The following is a 24,251-nucleotide window of genomic DNA, read 5'->3' on the forward strand; positions in this document are numbered from 1 at the left end:
GATAGCATTTTGTTAGCTTTATGTTTAAATGGAGGCAAATAAGGGGATAAACTTTTACCAAGAATCATCTTTCTTATAGGAGAAAATACTAAAGGCAAACAGGACTATAAAAATAACGAAAAATACCGAAAAAGTCAACTTCGGCTTATCTTAAAAGGTTTTCAGTTCAAAGCTAATGAAAATATATACCTGCTGTTTTCTTTAAATTTAGAGAATAATATCGGGAGAAACGTATATAAAAATGGGTTTAATTATTTATTCTCGTATATTGTTTTTTTGACAGTGTATGCCTCGCCCTGACTCCCTTTATAATTGTGATTTTTGTTGTTGCTGTTGTTTCTGGTCAAGTGCTGTGAAGAGGTGGGGAATGAATGTTTATGTTTCCGACTAAAGTGCTTCTTTTGTAAATCACTTTCGAGCTCCAGAGCCATGCAAAGGCTGAGGTTGAAGGTTGAATTAAAATTCCTGCACTTATAATTATCTCCTGCTGTTGTCCTTTACGGACCTACATGTACATACATGTGTACATATGTACTTCCTTTCACCGCATGTATTTTCAAATGTCAATTAGTTGAGTTAATTGAGCGAAAGTGCAAAATGTGAACCGCAATATCGTTTATATAAATTTACGGAATTCACTCGCCTCTGTCAATCTTTTGGCTTCTATTGTCCCCTTGCCCCCCCTGGTCCACAGTCTTTTGGCCTTTGTTGGGGCAGCAGAGCCCTTTTGCGAGGCCAGCTTTGCGCAGTTCGAGGAGCTGTCGTTGAACAAGCGCATGGAGGTGGTGGACAAGAACGAGGAGGCCACCGAGGAGGACGACATCGACGTGGAGCTGCGCCTGTCGCGCTTCAAATACCTCATGGAGAGGCGTCTGCTGCTGCTGAACAGTGTCCTGCTGCGCCAGAATCCGCACAACGTTCACGAGTGGCACAAGCGGGTCAACCTGTACGAGGACAAGCCAACGGAGATCATCAACACCTACACCGAGGCCGTGCAGACAGTCCAGCCCAAGCTGGCGGTAGGAAAGCTTCACACCCTCTGGGTGGATTTTGCCAATTTCTACGAGTCCAATGGCTAGGTGGAGGACGCCCGCGTGGTCTTCGAGCGGGGCACCAAGGTGGAGTACGCCCGCGTGGTCTTCGAGCGGGGCACCGAGGTGGAGTACGTCAAGGTGGAGGATCTGGCCGCCGGGTGGTGCGAGTGGGCGGAGATGGAGCTGCGCCAGCAGCAGTTCGAGGCAGCCCTCAAGCTGATGCAACGTGCCACGGCCATGCCCAAGCGGAAGGTGGCGTATCACGACGACTCGGAGACAGTGCAGTCGCGCCTCTACAGATCCCTGAAGGTGTGGTCCATGTACGCCGTTCTGGAGGAGTCCTTTGGCACCTTCAAGACCTGCACGGCCGTCTACGAGCGCATCATCGACCTGAAGATCTGCACGCCGCAGGTGATCATCAACCTTGGCATGTTCCTCGAAGAGCACAACTACTTAGAGGAGGCCTATCGGGCCTACGAGAAGGGCATTGCCCTGTTTAAGTGGCCGAATGTGTACGACATCTGGAACTCGTATCTAAGCAAGTTCGTCGCGCGCTACGGGGGCACAAAGCTGGAGCGGGCCCGCGACCTCTTCGAACAGTGCCTGGATCAGTGACCCGCTGAGCAATCCAAGTACTTTTTCCAGCTCTACGCGAAGCTGGAGGAGGAGCACGGCCTGGCCCGGCATGCCATGTCCGTCTACGATCGCGCCACGTCCGCCGTCAAGGAAGAGGAGATGTTCGACATGTACAACATATTCGTGAAGAAGGCCGCCGAGATCTACGGCCTGCCACGCACCAGGGAGATCTACGAGAAGGCCATCGAGGCTCTGCAGGAGCAGCATATGCGCCACATGTGCGTCAAATTCGCCGAGCTGCAGACGAAGCTGGTCTAGGTGGATCGAGCCAGGGCCATCTACGCTCACAGGTGAGTCGACATTTACCCGTTGGATCGTCAATATTCTAAGCTCTCTTCTGCTTTGCCCCAACAGGTGTGCGATCCCCGCATCACGGCGGACTTCTGACAGACCTGGAAGGAGTTCGAGGTGCGTCATGGCAACGAGGATACGATGCGTGAAATGCTGCGGATCAAGCGTTCCATTCAGGCCACCTACAACACTCAGGTCAACATGATGGCTGCCCAGTTTGTCAACACGAACACGAATGGTGTGGCTGCCGATGCTGGTGCTGGCTCCGGACCGGATGCCATGCGGCTGCTCGAGGAGAAGGCCCGCCACGCGGCGGCCGAGGCCAAGCAGAAGCCCGCCGAGAAGGCTGCCTCCAATATCATGTTTGTGCGCGGCGAGACCCAGGGCGGGGCCAAGGGCAAGGAAAATACGGTCGTCAATCCGGATGAGATTGATATTGGCGACAGCGAGGACGACGACGACGATGAGGAGGAGGACCTGCAGCAGCCGAGTGGAGACCAGGCCGAGGCAGGCCAGGCCACAACCAAAACCGATGACGAGGGCCTCATCATGAAGAAACTGCGCTTCGAACAAAAGGCCATACCGGCCAAGGTCTTTGGCAGCCTCAAGCCGACAAATCAATCCGATTCCGATGAGGGATAAATCTTTTGATTCTTTTGATTACGCGAAATATAAATGTATGTCTGTGGAATACTTCCCTCGATTTGAGACCTATTCTTCGGAGACCTATTCTTTGTTTTGTTCGGAAATTCAATAATTCCTCGAATCTCAGCAGGCGTTGGCAATGTTTCCCTGCCAGAGTTTGAGCCTTGGGATATCTCATTCCTTTCGAATCAGCTGTTGGAAGCAAATCCATTCTCTCTATTTTTTAGATTTACATTTTTTTTATTCGGAAAAAAAGCAAAATTTGTCTGGAACTGTCTGAAAAATAAGAGAACTTTCGTAACCTGTCGCGAGGGACTGTCACTATCATTAAGCGATGAAGTCTGTACGCTTGATGCACGCCCTGTGCAGGCGTGTCCAGCACACATTCCTGGCCAGACGCAGAGATGTGGAACAGCGACGGCACCACGCCGAGAAATGTGACTCGGTGATCAAAGGCGTTGTGGTGGGCGTGTACGCCAAGGAGGGCGACCGCCAGCCCAAGATGACACCATCCGGCGAGAAGTTTGACGATCGCGTCCAGGGTAAGATCACCGTGTCTTCATGAACGTGGATGCGGAGTTCCGTGCGGTGGCCGTGGTCGGCGTGGGACAGGAGGGGGCCGGCTTCAACGACCTGGAGATGATCGACGAGGGAATGGAGAACGCTCGCGTCGCTGCCGGCGTGGGGGCTCGTGCCCTTCAACTGCAGGGCTGCACAGATGTATTCGTGGAGTCGATGGAGTATGCGGAGCAGGCGGCCGAGGAGAGCGCCTTGGCCGTCTGGCGCTACAACACCAACAAGCGCCGTCGGGACCGCACACTCATTCCCAAACTGGAGCTGTACGACTCTCCCTACTCGGATGCCTGGATGCAAGGCCGAATCGCAGAACCTGGCCCGTCGCCTGGCCGATACGCCGGCCAATCAGATGACGCCCACAATCTTCGCCCAGTCAACGGTGGATGCCCTGTGCCCCTGCTGGGTATCCGTGGAGGTACGCAGCATGGACTGGATCGAGTCCAAGAGCTTGAACAGCTTCTTGATGGTGGCCAAGGGCCAGCTGCGAGCGGCCGATCATCTTGGAAATCGCCTACTGCGGCACCGCACCCGAGGACAAGCCCATCCTCCTGCTGGGCAAAGGCATCACATTCAACAGCGGGGGCCTCTGCCTCCGTCCCAAGGACTGCTTGTCCATGTACCGCGGCTGCATGTCCGGTGCAGCCGCCTGCGTGGGCGTCATCCGAGCCGCTGCCGCCCTATCGCTGCCCCTAAACATAACGGCACTGCTGCCGCTGGGCGAGAACATGCCCTCCGGAATGGCGGCCAAGCCTGGCGACGTGGTGTCCCTCCTCAATGGCAAAACTCTCGGCTTCGTGGACGTCAGCAAGGCTGGTGTGATGGCCATGGCCGATCCCTTGCTCTACGCCCAGACGATCTACAAGCCGCGCATGGTCGTGGACATTGCTACAGTGGGCTACGCCGTCTGCCCAGCGCTGGGCGGAGCAGCAGCCGGGATTTTCAGCAATTCGAACTTCGTCTACAAGCAGTTCGAGAAGGCCGGTGCCCTTACGGGGGATCGCGTTTGGCGTCTGCCCCTGTGGCGCTACTTCAAGGAGCTGATCATGCCGAACGAGACCCTTGACATCAGCAACCGCGGACGTGGCCCCGCCTCCAGCTGCATCGCTGCCGCCGTTCTGCACGAGCTGGTGCCGTGCGTCGACTGGGCCCACCTGGACATCCGCAACGTGGGCATGCTGACGAGCTACAATCCGCTCCCATATTTGCTGAAGGACCGCATGACTGGCCGTCCCACTCGCACCATCGTTCAGGCTGGCCCCGACGGCAAGTAATCTGATTATGTTCGTTACACAATTCCTTTGTTAATGTTCCGCGTTCCAAATTTGTTGTTAATTGAAGTACCAAGACCACCGCCACTGCCGCGGACACCGCAACTCTACGGTTATACCCGATACTAAGTCAGTATAACTCTCCTCCGGCAGACGCCGCTAATATTAAACGACACGACAAAGAGTGCGTGCGAGAGAGACAGAAAATCAGTCTGAGCGTGACGTCGGGCGCTGCGTAGCCACAAAAATGATCCGATCTGATCCAGACTCAGCAGTCTGATAGATATGGTCATTATCTATGATTCTGCGTTTTTAGTTTTCTCGAATGTGCAATATTGTGGATGCAACAGATTTTCGTCCTTTGTGCTGGCGGAAAAAGGTGGGGCGAAATTCTGAGATATACGTTTTATAGTAAATCACTTTTGTAAATCACTTTCGAGCTCCAGAGCCATGCAAAGGCTGAGGTTGAAGGTTGAATTAAAATTCCTGCACTTATAATTATCTCCTGCTGTTGTCCTTTACGGACCTACATGTACATACATGTGTACATATGTACTTCCTTTCACCGCATGTATTTTCAAATGTCAATTAGTTGAGTTAATTGAGCGAAAGTGCAAAATGTGAACCGCAATATCGTTTATATAAATTTACGGAATTCACTCGCCTCTGTCAATCTTTTGGCTTCTATTGTCCCCTTGCCCCCCCTGGTCCACAGTCTTTTGGCCTTTGTTGGGGCAGCAGAGCCCTTTTGCGAGGCCAGCTTTGCGCAGTTCGAGGAGCTGTCGTTGAACAAGCGCATGGAGGTGGTGGACAAGAACGAGGAGGCCACCGAGGAGGACGACATCGACGTGGAGCTGCGCATTCTCTGGGGTTCATGGACTGTACGCCGGTTTTTGTTCTCTGGCCAGAACCTTTTTAAGATCTGTCTGCTTGTACCTACAGCATTGAAACGGACTGTATATTGCCTGGTTTGCTTTAAATACAATTGGCAAATTAAAGTGCCCTGGCCACCAATCCCCCTGGCCACCATTTCGCCGTAGCCAATTGCATTTCTGGCATTTTCGTTTATTGTGCAAATTTCTTCGTTAAGGCCGAATGTGTTCCCAGAAACGATTTCGCTTGGAATAAATATAGTAATCATAGTTTCGTGTACGAGGTTTTTTATTTTGAATTTCCACAAATTTTTGTGGGATTTTTCCACAGAAAATCAGTCTGAGCGTGACGTCGGGTGCTGCGTAGCCAGTGCAAATTGATTTGTTCCTTTTGGCTATAAAAATTATCTGATCTGATCCAGATTCAGCAGTCTGATATATATGATCATTATCTATGATTCTGCGTTTTTAGTTTTCTCGTATCCTCAATATTGTGGATGCAACAGATTTTCGTTCTTTGTGGGGGCGGAAGGGGGTGAGGCGAAATTTTGAGCTATACGTTTTATAGTGAGATCTAACAGGAGTGCGGATACCAAATTTGGTTACTCTAGCCTTAATAGTCTCTGAGATTTGTGAATAACCCCAGATTTTCATCCTTTGCGGGGGCGGAAGGGGTGTTTGAGATGCCAAGCTTTTTTGGCACCTATGTGTTTCAAAAATGAAAAGAGATCTGAAAATGATCTGACAGATCAGAGTGCGCAGCTCGTCGAAGCTAAGCACAGATGGTCCAACTGAGCGGTACTGGTGATATTTTGCGGTCTTCACGGCCGCTTCCCACAACCCGCCAAAATGCGGAGAGCGAGGTGGGATGAAACGCCAGTCGATCGAGTCAGCCAAGCAGGATTCGTGGACCTCCTTCATATGCGGTTCGCTCAGACAAAGCTTCTTTAGCTCCAGAAGCTCGTTCTTGGCCCCAACGAAGTTTGTCGCATTGTCCGACCAAATTTGACTTGGCCTTCCTCGAGTGGAAGTAAAACGCTTTAGTGCGCCTAGAAACGATGCGGTGGTCAAATCCTTTACGAGCTCCATGTGTATAGCCTTCGAAGTGAAACAGATGAATACGCTAATGTAGCACTTGATCGGAGGCCTCGTGCGGATTTCTGATCGGTAGAAAAAAGGTCCACAGTAATCTACTCCAGTGACTTCAAAAGCTCGAGATCCTTCCAAACGTTCCTTAGGTAGGTCTCCCATGATGTGTTCGACCATGCGCGGCCTAGTCCTGAAGCATCTCACACATCTGCTGACGACCCTTGACACTGCCTTAACACCTCCAATGGGCCAATATTCCAGCCGAATTTTGGATAGCAAGGCGCGAGGTCCGGCATGGAGGTTTCTTTCATGATAATATCTTATCAGCGCAAAGGTAATGGAATGTCCCTTTGGCAGAATGAGCGGGTGCTGAGCGTCAAATCCTAGCGATGAGTTGCCAAGACGACCTCCAACTCTAAGTAGTCCAGAATGATCGATGAACGGGTTGAGCGAACTAATAGAACTGGATTTCATGACTTGACCAATGCGCCGAATCTCCTTTATGTCCATCCACGTTGAATGCAACGCTGAGGGTAGGCTTTCATCCCAATCCAAATTTTCTCTCCAAAGCTGCTGAAGGAAGATTTTGCACCTGACAATGACTGGATTTATCAATCCAAGAGGGTCGTAGAACCGCGCAATCGTAGATAAAACCGACCGCTTTGATGGCTTTGAGTTTGTGTCCAGTGCGGACAAGGCAAAAAGCAGCTGATCCGATGCAGGGTCCCACGCTAAGCCGAGAGTTTTGGTAATGTCGCTTCCATCATTAAACTTTAGGAACTTCTCTATGTCATCTTCAGGGGTTCCCTCAAGTACTTCCTGGTGACTGGAGCACCATTTCCTAAGTCTGAAATTACCACGGGACAGTAAAGCTGATGTTTGGTGCATCTTGTCCATGACCTGTGCGACCGAATTACCGCCCGAAATAAGGTCATCCACGTAAAACTCCTGCCGCAGAGCAGCTGAGCCAAGAGGGTAGGACTCACCCTCGTCGATGGCCAGCTGGTGCATTGCGCGGACCGCTAAAAATGATGCAGCCCTCGTCCCGTATGTGACGGTGTATAATGTGTAGACTTGAACCGCGGACTCGATGGAATCTCGCCATAGGATGCACTGATACAAATGGTCGGGCGGAGACACTCGTACGCAGCGGTACATTTTACAAATGTCCCCAGTGAGAGCGACTGGATACGTTCGAAAGCGAATCAATATGTTAAACAATGCAGGCTGAATAACAGGGCCTGTCATCATCACATCACTTAGAGAATATCCAGTTGATGTAGCTGCGGATCCGTCGAAAACGACACGGAGTTTTGTCGTCGTGATGAGGACACAGTGATGAGGCAAGAAATATTTGCAGAGACTACGGGAATCAGGGTTGACTTGGTGCATATGATGCAAATCAATGTACTCCCTCATAAAGGCGGAATACCGCTCCTTGAGTGTAGGATTACGCTCCAGTTTTCGCTCCAGACTGATGAACCGTCGATAAGCCTGAGCATAAGATTCTCCTAAACGATCAGTATTGTTATTTAGCGGCAGACGAACTGCATACTCCCCGGATGGCAGCCGTGAAAGGTGGCTTACGAAATGTGCTTCACAATCGTCTTCTTCTTTGGTATTCAACTCAGCCTCCACACAATTCTCGACTTCCCAAAACATACGAAGAGTTTTATCCAACCTTGCTTCCATCTCAGCTATCGAATCTGGACAATTGTGCGTAGCCAAAAGCGCCGAGCTTGATACCTTCTGTCCACCGCCAGATACGATCCACCCAAGCCGGGTCTTCTGCAGAAGAGGCAGTTCATCGGTGAGTTTGATTTGCCCTACGCAGAGGAGATCATAAAAAACGCTCGCACCAATGAGAAGATCAACCCGTTGAGGATTGAAAAATGCAGGATCAGCGAGCTGAATGTTAGATGGAATACGCCAATCGGATACATTTACTGTCATACTTGGTTGAGAATCGGTAATCGTGGGGGCGATGAGAGCAGTAAGTGTAGTTGTGTAAGCAGAGGTGCGAGAATGCATACAAATGCTTATGGTGGATCCCTCAGTAGAAACGCTGGTATCGCCCAGCCCAGACACAAGTGCAGACGATTGAGTTCTCCAAAGCTAAAGCTGCTAGGCGAACCTGGATGTGACGAGATGCAGCTGCGATCCTGAGTCTAAGATGGCACGACAAGGAACTAAAACGCCAGACCGATTCTTTACGAGAACCACGGCTGTAGCCAGAAGCACGACATCAGAGTGAAGACCTTGGGCAGCAAGAGAGGTAGACGAAGGTAGAGACGAGCTGCTAGCAGAATTTTGAGCAACGGAAAGAGTGTCCGGTTGAACGGCCAGATCGGGAGGAGTAATACCTGGGCAGCCTTGTGTTGTGGGCTGTATACTATCGAAGTGCAACAAACTATTGCATGCGCGGGTCCGGTGCCCCGGCTTTAGGCAATTGAAGCATAGGGAAAGCTTCTTCACTTCTTTGTGGCGCAGCAACGGTGAGAGATTTCCGAATATCTTGCACGAGTATATTCCATGGCCCGCTGAGTGGCAAAAGACGCATACAGACGGGTCGGCGGAAGAGTTGGAAGCTACAAACGTTTTCTTAACCTGCGTATAGGAATGGTTTTTTCCCACCTGATCGCTACTTGCGTGTGTCGCTGTAGCATATTCCAACCGCTCCATTTTCTGGCAGCGTTGCTGCAAGAATTCGAAGAATTCCTCTGCGGTAGGTATAGCATCCGACGATGTGTGCTCCTCCCATTTGGATTGCGTCTTCGAATCCAACTTCTGCAGCAGCATGTTGATGACCATGAATCCTGAAATCTCCTCAGCAGTTCCCAATGTCTGCAACGCTCGCATGTGTAAATTGACTGCATCCGAAAACTCCCGAAGCCTTTTAGCAGAAGGCGAGTCTACCCTCTTTAGCCCAAGAATCTTCTTGATGTGTGCCTGGAAAACAAGTCTTTTGTTATTAAAGCGTTTATTAAGTATATCCAGAGCCGCACGATAATTGGCACTGGAGAGCTCTAACGATCGAACCGAATCCAAAGCCGCATCAGCGAGGCAAGAGCGAAGGTGCTGGAATTTCTCGATGTCACTGAGATCCGCATCCGCTTCAATCACCGATTTGAACATTGCCATAAAATCCGAGAACTCGACGTATCCACCAGAAAATTTAGGCACCTTCAGCTCAGGAAGTCGCTGCTTGTGAGCCATGATGATGGCACTATGTCCGGAATGGCTTGGCAGAGTCGTAGAATGGGCAGCGGCGTGTGACTGGCTTACTTCAACAGCAGCCAGCAACTCATCTTTCAACGATATTAAAAGAGTATCGAAGATTTCGCGCAGCTCACTCCCAATCTCGTTTTGATCGAGAGCCTCCAACTCATGGGAGCCTTATATGGGCCTTATTAAATTCCTCTCGAATTTCTGCCAACATATCAAGGCGCACCTCGACTTCCGCGGCGGTCAGCTTATCGATTTTATTCCCCGCGAAGGATTCGCCAAGCCTGTGCAATCGATCATATAATGACTGACTTTTACGCTTATACAGACTCAGTCTGGAATCAGCCACCACAATATTTCCGCCCGCGCCTGTATTCGGATCGTTGTCCATGTTAGCCGTTGTGCAATTCGACACAACAACGGAAAACGAAATACCGCTTAAGCGACGATGTATAGACGCGAGAGCGAGAATGCAAGACACGAAAAGTCAAGAACCGCGGCTGCAGCTGCGAAGAGAATGAGAGATTCGACGCTTAAAGTACCGGAATTTGTCTATAAATATTCCAGCCGCACTCTCACTGAATTTGCACTTTAAACTGTTTTTCAACGTGCACCCAAATGTATTTGTTGGTAGTTAAACTACCCAACAGCAAAATATTGTATAAATAATAAGTGTTTTAACAGAACGCGATTAAGCAATGGTTTTATATCAAGTCGGGGGGTCACCAATGTTTGAGAAGCCAAGCTTTTTTGCCACCTATGTGTTTCAAAAATGAAAAGAGATTTTGGGTTAAACTTAATAATTCGTATTTAACCTTGGTGGCTTAGCGGAAGCCGATTGCTTGCTATTGCCAGATAAACTTTATGCGAGATCGATATGCAACCAATGCGCAGAGGGGTTAGCATAGAACTAAACTATAGACGACGGCGTTAGATCAAAGTGATTGCCGAAGTGGCGGCAGCAGATCAAAGTAGTTGCCGAAGTGGCGGCGGCAGAGAGCCCCTTTAGCGGGAGAGCGCAGCAGCTCTGCAGAACGTCAACGTTTTACAACATAGGCGGCTCTCTCTGCTCATACGGACGGACGGACGGACGGACGGACGGACGGACGGACGGACAGACGGACAGACAGACATGGCTCAATCGACTCGGCTGTTGACGCTGATCAAGAATATATATACTTCATGGGGTCGGAAACGATTCCTTCTGGACGTTACACACATCCACTTTTACCACAAATCTGATATACCCCAATACTCATTATGAGTATCGGGTATAACGAGGGGGAACGTTGTGAGTTGCTGCGGACACCGCAACTCTACGGTTATACCCGATACTAAGTCAGTATGGCTCTCCTCCGGCAGACGCCGCTAATATTAAACGACACGACAAAGAGTGCGTGCGAGAGAGACAGAAAATCAGTCTGAGCGTGACGTCGGGCGCTGCGTAGCCACTGCAAATTGACTTGTTCCTATTGGCTATTAAAATGATCTGTTCTGATCCAGATTCAGCAATCTGATAGATATGGTCAATTTCTATGATTCTGAGTTTTTAGTTTTCTCGAATGTGCAATATTGTGGATGCAACAGATTTTCGTCCTTTGTGGGGCGGAAAAGGGTGGGGCGAAATTCTGAGATATATGTTTTATAGTGAGATCTAACAGAAGTGCGGATACCAAATTTGGTTACTCTAGCCTTAATAGTCTCTGAGATTTGTGGATGCCCCAGATTTTCGTCCTTTGCGGGGGCGGAAGGGGGTGTGGCGAAATTTGGACACAAACGGTCAAGGTCCGATATCACAGGAGTGTGGATACCAAATTTGGTTGCTCTGGCTCTTATAGGTTCTGAGATCCTTGAACTCATATTTTGCAATTGACAAAACCGACCATGAAACCTGTGTGTTAGAGAGAGACAGAGCGAGAAAGAATGAAATTGTTTTCTTGATTCTGGCTATAATCATTATTCGATCTGGTTCAGATTTTGCACTGTAGAAGATATGGTCATCCTCACAGATTCTGCGTTTTTGGTTTTATCGTATCTTTAAAAATGTGGATGCCACAGATTTTCGTCCTTTGTGGGGGCGGAAGTGGGCTAAGGCGAAGTTTTGAAATATTTTTGTAGCAGTGACATATCACAGAAGTCTGGATCCAAAACATCGTTGCTCTAGCTCTTATAGTCTTTGAGCACTAGGCGATGAAGGGACGGACGGATGGACGGACGGACGGACGGACGGACGGACGGACGGACGGACGGACGGACGGACGGACGGACGGACGGACGGACAGACGGACAGACAGACAGGGCTCAATCGACTCGGCTATTGATGCTGATCAAGAATATATATACTTTATGGGGTCAGAAACGATTCCTTCTGGACGTTACACACATCCACTTTTACCACAAATCTAATATACCCCAATACTCATTTTGAGTATCGGGTATAACGAGGGGGAACGTTGTGAGTTGCTGCGGCCACCGCAACTCTACGGTTATACTCGATACTAAGTCAGTATGGCTCTCCTCCGGCAGACGCCGCTAATATTAAACGACACGACAAAGAGTGCGTGCGAGAGAGACAGAAAATCAGTCTGAGCGTGACGTCGGGCGCTGCGTAGCCACTGCAAATTTATTTGTTCCTATTGGCTATAAAAAGTATCTGATCTGATCCAGATTCAGCAGTCTGATAGATATGGTCATTATCTATGATTCTGCGTTTTTAGTTTTCTCGAATGTGCAATATTGTGGATGCAACAGATTTTCGTCCTTTGTGTGGGCGGAAGGGGGTGGGGCGAAATTTTCAGATACACGTTTTATAGTAAGATCTAACAGGAGTGCGGATACCAAATTTAGTTACTCTAGCCTTAATAGTCTCTGAGATTTTTGAATATCCCCAGATTTTCGTCCTTTGCGGGGGCGGAAGGGGGTGTGGCGAAATTTTGAAACAAACTCGTCTCGGTCCGATATATTAGGAGTGTGGATATCAAATTTGGTTGCTCTAGCTTTTGTAGTCTCTGAGATCTTGGCGCTAATGTTTTACTCTAAGCAAAGCCGCTTATGCTACGTGTGTGTTAGAGAGAGACAGGGCGAGAAAAAATGAAATTGTTTTCTTGATGCTGGCTATAATAATAATACGATCCAATTCAGATTCCGCAGTCTTAAAGATATGGTCATTCTCTACAATTCTGCTTTTTTAGTTTTCTCGTATCGTCGAAATTGTGGATGCCACAGATTTTCCCCCTTTGTGGGGGCGGAAGTGGGCGGGGCAAAATTTTAAAATATTCTGGGAGCAGTGACACATCACAGAAGTCTGGATCCAAAACATCGTTGCTCTAGCTCTTATAGTCTTTGAGCACTAGGCGCTGAAGGGGACGGACAGACGGACAGACGGACGGACGGACAGACAGACAGGACTCAATCGACTCGGCTATTGATGCTGATCAAGAATATATATACTTTATGGGGTCGGAAACGATTCCTTCTGGACGTTACACACATCCACTTTTACCACAAATCTGATATACCCCAATACTCATTATGAGTATCGGGTATAACGAGGGGGAACGTTGTGAGTTGCTGCGGACACCGCAACTCTACGGTTATACCCGATACTAAGTCAGTATGGCTCTCCTCCGGCAGACGCCGCTAATATTAAACGACACGACAAAGAGTGCGTGCGAGAGAGACAGAAAATCAGTCTGAGCGTGACCTCGGGCGCTGCGTAGCCACTGCAAATTGATTTGTTCCTATTGGCTATAAAAATGATCTGATCTGATCCAGATTCAGCAATCTGATAGATATGGTCATTATCTATGATTCTGCGTTTTTAGTTTTCTCGTATCCTCAATATTGTGGATGCAACAGATTTTCGTTCTTTGTGGTGGCGGAAGGGGGTGAGGCGAAATTTTGAGCTATACGTTTTATAGTGAGATCTAACAGGAGTGCGGATACCAAATTTGGTTACTCTAGCCTTAATAGTCTCTGAGATTTGTGAATAACCCCAGATTTTCATCCTTTGCGGGGGCGGAAGGGGTGTTTGAGATGCCAAGCTTTTTTGGCACCTATGTGTTTCAAAAATGAAAAGAGATCTGAAAATGATCTGACAGATCAGAGTGCGCAGCTCGTCGAAGCTAAGCACAGATGGTCCAACTGAGCGGTACTGGTGATATTTTGCGGTCTTCACGGCCGTTTCCCCCAACCCGCCAAAATGCGGAGAGCGAGGTGGGATGAAACGCCAGTCGATCGAGTCAGCCAAGCAGGATTCGTGGACCTCCTTCATATGCGGTTCGCTCAGACAAAGCTTCTTTAGCTCCAGAAGCTCGTTCTTGGCCCCAACGAAGTTTGTCGCATTGTCCGACCAAATTTGACTTGGCCTTCCTCGAGTGGAAGTAAAACGCTTTAGTGCGCCTAGAAACGATGCGGTGGTCAAATCCTTTACGAGCTCCATGTGTATAGCCTTAGAAGTGAAACAGATGAATACGCTAATGTAGCACTTGATCGACGGCCTCGTGCGGATTTCTGATCGGTAGAAAAAAGGTCCACAGTAATCTACTCCAGTGACTTCAAAAGCTCGAGATCCTTCCAAACGTTCCTTAGGTAGGTCTCCCATGATGTGTTCGACCATGCGCGGCCTAGTCCTGAAGCATCTCACACATCTGCTGACGACCCTTGACACTGCCTTAACACCTCCAATGGGCCAATATTCCAGCCGAATTTTGGATAGCAAGGCGCTAGGTCCGGCATGGAGGTTTCTTTCATGATAATATCTTATCAGAGCAAAGGTAATGGAATGTCCCTTTGGCAGAATGAGCGGGTGCTGAGCGTCAAATCCTAGCGATGAGTTGCCAAGACGACCTCCAACTCTAAGTAGTCCAGAATGATCGATGAACGGGTTGAGCGAACTAATAGAACTGGATTTCATGACTTGACCAATGCGCCGAATCTCCTTTATGTCCATCCACGTTGAATGCAACGCTGAGGGTAGGCTTTCATCCCAATCCAAATTTTCTCTCCAAAGCTGCTGAAGGAAGATTTTGCACCTGACAATGACTGGATTTATCAATCCAAGAGGGTCGTAGAACCGCGCAATCGTAGATAAAACCGACCGCTTTGATGGCTTTGAGTTTGTGTCCAGTGCGGACAAGGCAAAAAGCAGCTGATCCGATGCAGGGTCCCACGCTAAGCCGAGAGTTTTGGTAATGTCGCTTCCATCATTAAACTTTAGGAACTTCTCTATGTCATCTTCAGGGGTTCCCTCAAGTACTTCCTGGTGACTGGAGCACCATTTCCTAAGTCTAAAATTACCACGGGACAGTAAAGCTGATGTTTGGTGCATCTTGTCCATGACCTGTGCGACCGAATTACCGCCCGAAATAAGGTCATCCACGTAAAACTCCTGCCGCAGAGCAGCTGAGCCAAGAGGGTAGGACTCACCCTCGTCGATGGCCAGCTGGTGCATTGCGCGGACCGCTAAAAATGATGCAGCCCTCGTCCCGTATGTGACGGTGTCTAATGTGTAGACTTGAACCGCGGACTCGATGGAATCTCGCCATAGGATGCACTGATACAAATGGTCGGGCGGAGACACTCGTACGCAGCGGTACATTTTACAAATGTCCCCAGTGAGAGCGACTGGATACGTTCGAAAGCGAATCAATATGTTAAACAATGCTGGCTGAATAACAGGGCCTGTCATCATCACATCATTTAGAGAATATCCAGTTGATGTAGCTGCGGATCCGTCGAAAACGACACGGAGTTTTGTCGTCGTACTGTCCTCCTTTAGGACACAGTGATGAGGCAAGAAATATTTGCAGAGACTACGGGAATCAGGGTTGACTTGGTGCATATGATGCAAATCAATGTACTCCCTCATAAAGGCGGAATACCGCTCCTTGAGTGTAGGATTACGCTCCAGTTTTCGCTCCAGACTGATGAACCGTCGATAAGCCTGAGCATAAGATTCTCCTAAACGATAAGTATTGTTATTTAGCGGCAGACGAACTGCATACTCCCCGGATGGCAACCGTGAAAGGTGGCTTACGAAATGTGCTTCACAATCGTCTTCTTCTTTGGTATTCAACTCAGCCTCCACACAATTCTCGACTTCCCAAAACATACGAAGAGTTTTATCCAACCTTGCTTCCATCTCAGCTATCGAATCTGGACAATTGTGCGTAGCCAAAAGCGCCGAGCTTGATACCTTCTGTCCACCGCCAGATACGATCCACCCAAGCCGGGTCTTCTGCAGAAGAGGCAGTCCATCGGTGAGTTTGATTTGCCCTACGCAGAGGAGATCATAAAAAACGCTCGCACCAATGAGAAGATCAACCCGTTGAGGATTGAAAAATGCAGGATCAGCGAGCTGAATGTTAGATGGAATACGCCAATCGGATACATTTACTGTCATACTTGGTTGAGAATCGGTAATCGTGGGGGCGATGAGAGCAGTAAGTGTAGTTGTGTAAGCAGAGGTGCGAGAATGCATACAAATGCTTATGGTGGATCCCTCAGTAGAAACGCTGGTATCGCCCAGCCCAGACACAAGTGCAGACGATTGAGTTCTCCAAAGCTAAAGCTGCTAGGCGAACCTGGATGTGACGAGATGCAGCTGCGATCCTGAATCTAAGATGGCACGACAAGGAACTAAAACGCCAGACCGATTCTTTACGAGAACCACGGCTGTAGCCAGAAGCACGACATCAGAGTGAAGACCTTGGGCAGCAAGAGAGGTAGACGAAGGTAGAGACGAGCTGCTAGCAGAATTTTGAGCAACGGAAAGAGTGTCCGGTTGAACGGCCAGATCGGGAGGAGTAATACCTGGGCAGCCTTGTGTTGTGGGCTGTATACTATCGAAGTGCAACAAACTATTGCATGCGCGGGTCCGGTGCCCCGGCTTTAGGCAATTGAAGCATAGGGAAAGCTTCTTCACTTCTTTGTGGCGCAGCAACGGTGAGAGATTTCCGAATATCTTGCACGAGTATATTCCATGGCCCGCTGAGTGGAAAAAGACGCATACAGACGGGTCGGCGGAAGAGTTGGAAGCTACAAACGTTTTCTTAACCTGCGTATAGGAATGGTTTTTTCCCACCTGATCGCTACTTGCGTGTGTCGCTGTAGCATATTCCAACCGCTCCATTTTCTGGCAGCGTTGCTGCAAGAATTCGAAGAATTCCTCTGCGGTAGGTATAGCATCCGACGATGTGTGCTCCTCCCATTTGGATTGCGTCTTCGAATCCAACTTCTGCAGCAGCATGTTGATGACCATGAATCCTGAAATCTCCTCAGCAGTTCCCAATGTCTGCAACGCTCGCATGTGTAAATTGACTGCATCCGAAAACTCCCGAAGCCTTTTAGCAGAAGGCGAGTCTACCCTCTTTAGCCCAAGAATCTTCTTGATGTGTGCCTGGAAAACAAGTCTTTTGTTATTAAAGCGTTTATTAAGTATATCCAGAGCCGCACGATAATTGGCACTGGAGAGCTCTAACGATCGAACCGAATCCAAAGCCGCATCAGCGAGGCAAGAGCGAAGGTGCTGGAATTTCTCGATGTCACTGAGATCCGCATCCGCTTCAATCACCGATTTGAACATTGCCATAAAATCCGAGAACTCGACGTATCCACCAGAAAATTTAGGCACCTTCAGCTCAGGAAGTCGCTGCTTGTGAGCCATGATGATGGCACTATGTCCGGAATGGCTTGGCAGAGTCGTAGAATGGGCAGCGGCGTGTGACTGGCTTACTTCAACAGCAGCCAGCAACTCATCTTTCAACGATATTAAAAGAGTATCGAAGATTTCGCGCAGCTCACTCCCAATCTCGTTTTGATCGAGAGCCTCCAACTCATGGGAGCCTTATATGGGCCTTATTAAATTCCTCTCGAATTTCTGCCAACATATCAAGGCGCACCTCGACTTCCGCGGCGGTCAGCTTATCGATTTTATTCCCCGCGAAGGATTCGCCAAGCCTGTGCAATCGATCATATAATGACTGACTTTTACGCTTATACAGACTCAGTCTGGAATCAGCCACCACAATATTTCCGCCCGCGCCTGTATTCGGATCGTTGTCCATGTTAACCGTTGTGCAATTCGACACAACAACGGAAAACGAAATACCGCTTAAGCGACGATGTATAGACGCGAGAGCGAGAATGCAAGACACGAAAAGTCAAGAACAGCGGCTGCAGCTGCGAAGAGAATGAGAGATTCGACGCTTAAAGTACCGGAATTTGTCTATAAATATTCCAGCCGCACTCTCACTGAATTTGCACTTTAAACTGTTTTTCAACGTGCACCCAAATGTATTTGTTGGTAGTTAAACTACCCAACAGCAAAATATTGTATAAATAATAAGTGTTTTAACAGAACGCGATTAAGCAATGGTTTTATATCAAGTCGGGGGTCACCAATGTTTGAGAAGCCAAGCTTTTTTGCCACCTATGTGTTTCAAAAATGAAAAGAGATTTTGGGTTAAACTTTATAATTCGTATTTAACCTTGGTGGCTTAGCGGAAGCCGATTGCTTGCTATTGCCAGATAAACTTTATGCGAGATCGATATGCAACCAATGCGCAGAGGGGTTAGCATAGAACTAAACTATAGACGACGGCGTTAGATCAAAGTGATTGCCGAAGTGGCGGCAGCAGATCAAAGTAGTTGCCGAAGTGGCGGCGGCAGAGAGCCCCTTTAGCGGAGAGCGCAGCAGCTCTGCAGAACGTCAACGTTTTACAACATAGGCGGCTCTCTCTGCTCATACAATAATAATGTTAAAGTTACGGTTATTCTTCAGCGGCTGGCCCGAACAGGGGGTGTGGCGAAATTTTGAAGCAAACTCGTCTCGGTCCGATATATTAGGAGTGTGGATACCAAATTTGGTTGCTCTAGCTTTTATAGTCTCTGAGATCTAGGCGCTAATGTTTTACTCTAAGCAAAGCCGGCTATGCTACGTGTGTGTTAGAGAGAGACAGGGCGAGAAAAAATGAAATTGTTTTCTTGATTCTGGCTATAATCAATATTCGATCTGGTTCAGATTTTGCACTGTAGAAGATATGGTCATCCCCACCGATTCTGCGTTTTTGGTTTTATCGTATCTTTAAAAATGTGGATGCCACAGATTTTCGCCCTTTGTGGGGGCGGAAGTGGGCGGGGCGAAGTTTTGAAATATTTTTGTAGCAGTGACATATCACAGAAGTCTGGATCCAAAACATCGTTGCTCTAGCTCTTATAGTCTTTGAGCACTAGGCGCTGAAGGGGACGGACGGACGGACGGACGGACGGACGGACGGACGGACGGACAGACGGACAGACAGACATGGCTCAATCGACTCGGCTATTGATGCTGATCAAGAATATATATACTTTATGGGGTCGGAAACGATTCCTTCTGGACGTTACACACATCCACTTTTACCACAAATCTGATATACCCCAATACTCATTATGAGTATCGGGTATAACGAGGGGGAACGTTGTGAGTTGCTGCGGACACCGCAATTCTACGGTTCTACCCGATACTAAGTCAGTATGGCTCTCCTCCGGCAGACGCCGCTAATATTAAACGACACGACAAAGAGTGCGTGCGAGAGAGACAGAAAATCAGTCTGAGCGTGACGTCGGGCGCTGCGTAGCCACTGCAAATTTATTTGTTCCTATTGGCTATAAAAATGATCTGATCTGATCCAGATTCAGCAGTCTGATAGATATGGTCATTATCTATGATTCTGCGTTTTTAGTTTTCTCGAATGTTCAATATTGTGGATGCAACAGATTTTCGTCCTCTGTGGGGGCGAAAAAGGGTGGGGCGAAATTCTGAGATATACGTTTTATAGTGAGATCTAACAGAAGTGCGGATACCAAATTTGGTTACTCTAGCCTTAATAGTCTCTGAGATTTGTGGATGCCCCAGATTTTCGTCCTTTGCGGGGGCGGAAGGGGGTGTGGCGAAATTTGGACACAAACGGTCAAGGTCCGATATCACAGGAGTGTGGATACCAAATTTGGTTGCTCTGGCTTTTATAGGTTCTGAGATCCTTGAACTCATACTTTGCAATTGACAAAACCGACCATGAAACCTGTGTGTTAGAGAGAGACAGAGCGAGAAAGAATGAAATTGTTTTCTTGATTCTGGCTATAATCATTATTCGATCTGGTTCAGATTTTGCACTGTAGAAGATATGGTCATCCTCACAGATTCTGCGTTTTTGGTTTTATCGTATCTTTAAAAATGTGGATGCCACAGATTTTCGTCCTTTGTGGGGGCGGAAGTGGGCGGGGCGAAATTTTGAGATACACGTTTTATAGTAATATCTAACAGGAGTGCGGATACCAAATTTGGTTACTCTAGCCTTAATAGTCTTTGAGATTTTTGAATATCCCCAGATTTTCATCCTTTGCGGGGGCGGAAGGGGTGTGGCGAAATTTTGAAACAAACTCGTCTCGGTCCGATATATTAGGAGTGTGGATACCAAATTTGTTTGCTCTAGCCTTTGTAGTCTCTGAGATCTTGGCGCTAATGTTTTACTCTAAGCAAAGCCGCCTATGCTACGTGTGTGTTAGAGAGAGACAGGGCGAAAAAAAATGAAATTGTTTTCTTGATGCTGGTTATAATAATAATACGATCCAATTCAGATTCCGCAGTCTTAAAGATATGGTCATTCTCTACAATTCTGCGTTTTTAGTTTTCTCGTATCGTCGAAATTGTGGATGCCACAGATTTTCCCCCTTTGTGTGGGCGGAAGTGGGCGGGGCAAAGTTTTGAAATATTCTTGGAGCAGTGACGTATCACAGAAGTCTGGATCCAAAACATCGTTGCTCTCGCTCTAATAGTCTTTGAGCACTAGGCGCTGAAGGGGACGGACAGACGGACAGACAGACATGGCTCAATCGACTCGGCTATTGATGCTGATCAAGAATATATATACTTTATGGGGTCGGAAACGATTCCTTTTGGACGTTACACACATCCACTTTTACCACAAATCTAATATACCCCAATACTCATTTTGAGTATCGGGTATAAAAAATGCAATGGCCATTTGTAAATTATGCCGTTATGCCGGTGGATATTAACACTTGAATCTCGACAAGAAAAATTTTGTACCGAGCCCTAAAAAATAAGTACAGTGGTAGAAAAATAAATATTTATTTATTACAGGGTATCGTACCTGGTCGACCGTTGAATTCCATTCACTCTATTTTAGTTCTTGTTTTTAATACAAGGTTTATTATACACGATACTCAAAACGAGGGGAAACGTTGTGAGTTGCTGCGGACACCGCAACTCTACGATTATCCCTAATACTAAGTCAGTATGGCTCTCCTCCGGCAGACGCTGATAATATTAAACGACACGACAAAGAGTGCGTGCGAGAGAGACAGAAAATCAGTCTGAGCGTGACGTCGGTCGCTGCGTAGCCACTGCAAATTGACTTGTTCCTATTGGCTATTAAAATGATCTGTTCTGATCCAGATTCAGCAGTCTGATAGATATGGTCATTATCTATGATTCTGCGTTTTTAGTTTTCTCGAATGTGCAATATTGTGGATGCAACAGATTTTCGTCCTTTGTGTGGGCGGAAGGGGGTGGGGCGAAATTTTGAGATACACGTTTTATAGTGAGATCTAACAGGAGTGCGGATACCAAATTTAGTTACTCTAGCCTTAATAGTCTCTGAGATTTTTGAATATCCCCAGATTTTCGTCCTTTGCGGGGGCGGAAGGGGGTGTGGCGAAATTTTGAAACAAACTCGTCTCGGTCCGATATATTAGGAGTGTGGATACCAAATTTAGTTGCTCTAGCTTTTGTAGTCTCTGAGATCTTGGCGCTAATGTTTTACTCTAAGCAAAGCCGCTTATGCTACGTGTGTGTTAGAGAGAGACAGGGCGAGAAAAAATGAAATTGTTTTCTTGATGCTGGCTATAATAATAATACGATCCAATTCAGATTCCGCAGTCTTAAAGATATGGTCATTCTCTACAATTCTGCTTTTTTAGTTTTCTCGTATCGTCGAAATTGTGGATGCCACAGATTTTCCCCCTTTGTGGGGGCGGAAGTGGGCGGGGCAAAGTTTTGAAATATTCTGGGAGCAGTGACACATCACAGAAGTCTGGATCCAAAACATCGTTGCTCTAGCTCTTATAGTCTTTGAGCACTAGGCGCTGAAGGGGACGGACAGACGGACAGACGGACGGACGGACAGACAGACAGGACTCAATCGACTCGGCTATTGATGCTGATCAAGAATATATATACTTTATGGGGTCGGAAACGATTCCTTCTGGACGTTACACACATCCACTTTTACCACAAATCTGATATACCCCAATACTCATTATGAGTATCGGGTATAACGAGGGGGAACGTTGTGAGTTGCGGCGGACACCGCAACTCTACAGTTATACCCGATACTAAGACAGTATGGCTCTCCTCCGGCAGACGCCGCTAATATTAAACGACACGACAAAGAGTGCGTGCGAGAGAGACAGAAAATCAGTCTGAGCGTGACGTCGGGCGCTGCGTAGCCACTGCAAATTGATTTGTTCCTATTGGCTATAAAAATGATCTGATCTGATCCAGATTCAGCAATCTGATAGATATGGTCATTATCTATGATTCTGCGTTTTTAGTTTTCTTGAATGTGCAATATTGTGGATGCAACAGATTTTCGTCCTTTGTGTGGGCGGAAGGGGGTGGGGCGAAATTTTGAGATACACGTTTTATAGTAAGATCTAACAGGAGTGCGGATACCAAATTTGGTTACTCTAGCCTTAATAGTCTTTGAGATTTTTGAATATCTCCAGATTTTCATCCTTTGCGGGGGCGGAAGGGGGTGTGGCGAAATTTTGAAACAAACTCGTCTCGGTCCGATATATTAGGAGTGTGGACACCAAATTTGTTTCCTTTAGCTTTTGTAGTCTCTGAGATCTTGGCGCTAATGTTTTACTCTAAGCAAAGCCGCCTATGCTACGTGTGTTTTAGAGAGAGACAGGGCGAAAAAAAATGAAATTGTTTTCTTGATGCTGGCTATAATAATAATACGATCCAATTCAGATTCCGCAGTCTTAAAGATATGGTCATTCTCTACAATTCTGCGTTTTTAGTTTTCTCGTATCTTTGAATTTGTGGATGCCACAGATTTTCCCTCTTTGTGTGGGCGGAAGTGGGCGGGGCAAAGTTTTGAAATATTCTTGGAGCAGTGACATATCACAGAAGTCTGGATCCAAAACATCGTTGCTCTCGCTCTTATAGTCTTTGAGCACTAGGCGCTGAAGGGGACGGACAGACGGACAGACAGACATGGCTCAATCGACTCGGCTATTGATGCTGATCAAGAATATATATACTTTATGGGGTCGGAAACGATTCCTTTTGGACGTTACACACATCCACTTTTACCACAAATCTAATATACCCCAATACTCATTTTGAGTATCGGGTATAAAAAATGCAATGGCCATTTGTAAATTATGCCGTTATGCCGGTGGATATTAACACTTGAATCTCGACAAGAAAAATTTTGTACCGAGCCCTAAAAAATAAGTACAGTGGTAGAAAAATAAATATTTATTTATTACAGGGTATCGTACCTGGTCGACAGTTGAATTCCATTCACTCTATTTTAGTTCTTGTTTTTAATACAAGGTTTATTATACCCGATACTCAAAACGAGGGGGAACGTTGTGAGTTGCTGCGGACACCGCAACTCTACGGTTATACCTACCTAAGTCAGTATGGCTCTCCTCCGGCAGACGCTGATAATATTAAACGAAACGACAAAGAGTGCGTGCGAGAGAGACAGAAAATCAGTCTGAGCGTGACGTCGGTCGCTGCGTAGCCACTGCAAATTGACTTGTTCCTATTGGCTATTAAAATGATCTGTTCTGATCCAGATTCAGCAATCTGATAGATATGGTCAATTTCTATGATTCTGAGTTTTTAGTTTTCTCGAATGTGCAATATTGTGGATGCAACAGATTTTCGTCCTTTGTGGGGGCGGAAAAGGGGGGGGCGAAATTCTGAGATATACGTTTTATAGTGAGATCTAACAGAAGTGCGGATACCAAATTTGGTTACTCTAGCCTTAATAGTCTCTGAGATTTGTGGATGCCCCAGATTTTCGTTCTTTGCGGGGCGGAAGGGGGTGTGGCGAAATTTGGACACGAAACGGTCAAGGTCCGATATCACAGGAGTGTGGATACCAAATTTGGTTGCTCTCGCTCTTATAGGTTCTGAGATCCTTGAACTCATATTTTGCAATTGGCAAAACCGACCATGAAACCTGTGTGTTAGAGAGAGACAGAGCGAGAAAGAATGAAATTGTTTTCTTGATTCTGGCTATAATATATATACGATCTGGTTGAGATCTTACATTCTAAAACATATAGTCATCCTCTACGATTCTGCGTTTTTGGTTTTATCGTATCTTTAAAAATGTGGATGCCACAGATTTTCGTCCTTTGTGGTGGCGGAAGTGGGCGGTGCGAAGTTTTGAAATATTTTTGTAGCAGCGACATATCACAGAAGTCTGGATACAAAACATTGTTGCTCTAGCTCCTATAGTCTTTGAGCACTAGGCGCTGAAGGGGACGGACAGACGGTCGGACGGACAGACGGACAGACAGAC

At 47.3% G+C, this 24,251-nt stretch overlaps 1 protein-coding gene and 1 pseudogene across 1 annotated transcript; both read left to right on the forward strand.

Annotated features, from left to right (window-relative positions):
* The first annotated feature begins 509 nt into the window (after positions 1 to 509).
* LOC117194870 lies at positions 510 to 2,688 on the forward strand (annotated as a pseudogene).
* Positions 2,689 to 3,167: 479 nt separating this feature from the next.
* On the forward strand, positions 3,168 to 5,398 carry LOC117194871 (cytosol aminopeptidase-like). The gene is made up of 4 exons (XM_033399336.1): positions 3,168 to 3,620; positions 3,716 to 4,449; positions 5,166 to 5,331; positions 5,393 to 5,398. The coding sequence occupies exons 1-4, from the start codon at positions 3,168 to 3,170 to the stop codon at positions 5,396 to 5,398; spliced, it is 1,359 nt and encodes a 452-aa protein (XP_033255227.1).
* Positions 5,399 to 24,251: the final 18,853 nt, after the last annotated feature.

Source organism: Drosophila miranda (assembly GCF_003369915.1).
Source record: "Drosophila miranda strain MSH22 chromosome Y unlocalized genomic scaffold, D.miranda_PacBio2.1 Contig_Y3_pilon, whole genome shotgun sequence".
Classification (NCBI taxonomy): Eukaryota; Metazoa; Arthropoda; class Insecta; order Diptera; family Drosophilidae; genus Drosophila; species Drosophila miranda.

Coding starts and splice junctions, on each gene's coding strand:
- LOC117194871 (XM_033399336.1), top strand. CDS start 3,168: ATGAACGTGGATGCGGAGTTCCGTGCGGTGGCCGTGGTCGGCGTGGGA. Junction 3,621..3,715: donor CGCAGCATGGACTGGATCGA/GTCCAAGAGCTT, acceptor ACCGCACCCGAG/GACAAGCCCATCCTCCTGCT. Junction 4,450..5,165: donor CAGGCTGGCCCCGACGGCAA/GTAATCTGATTA, acceptor CCTGGTCCACAG/TCTTTTGGCCTTTGTTGGGG.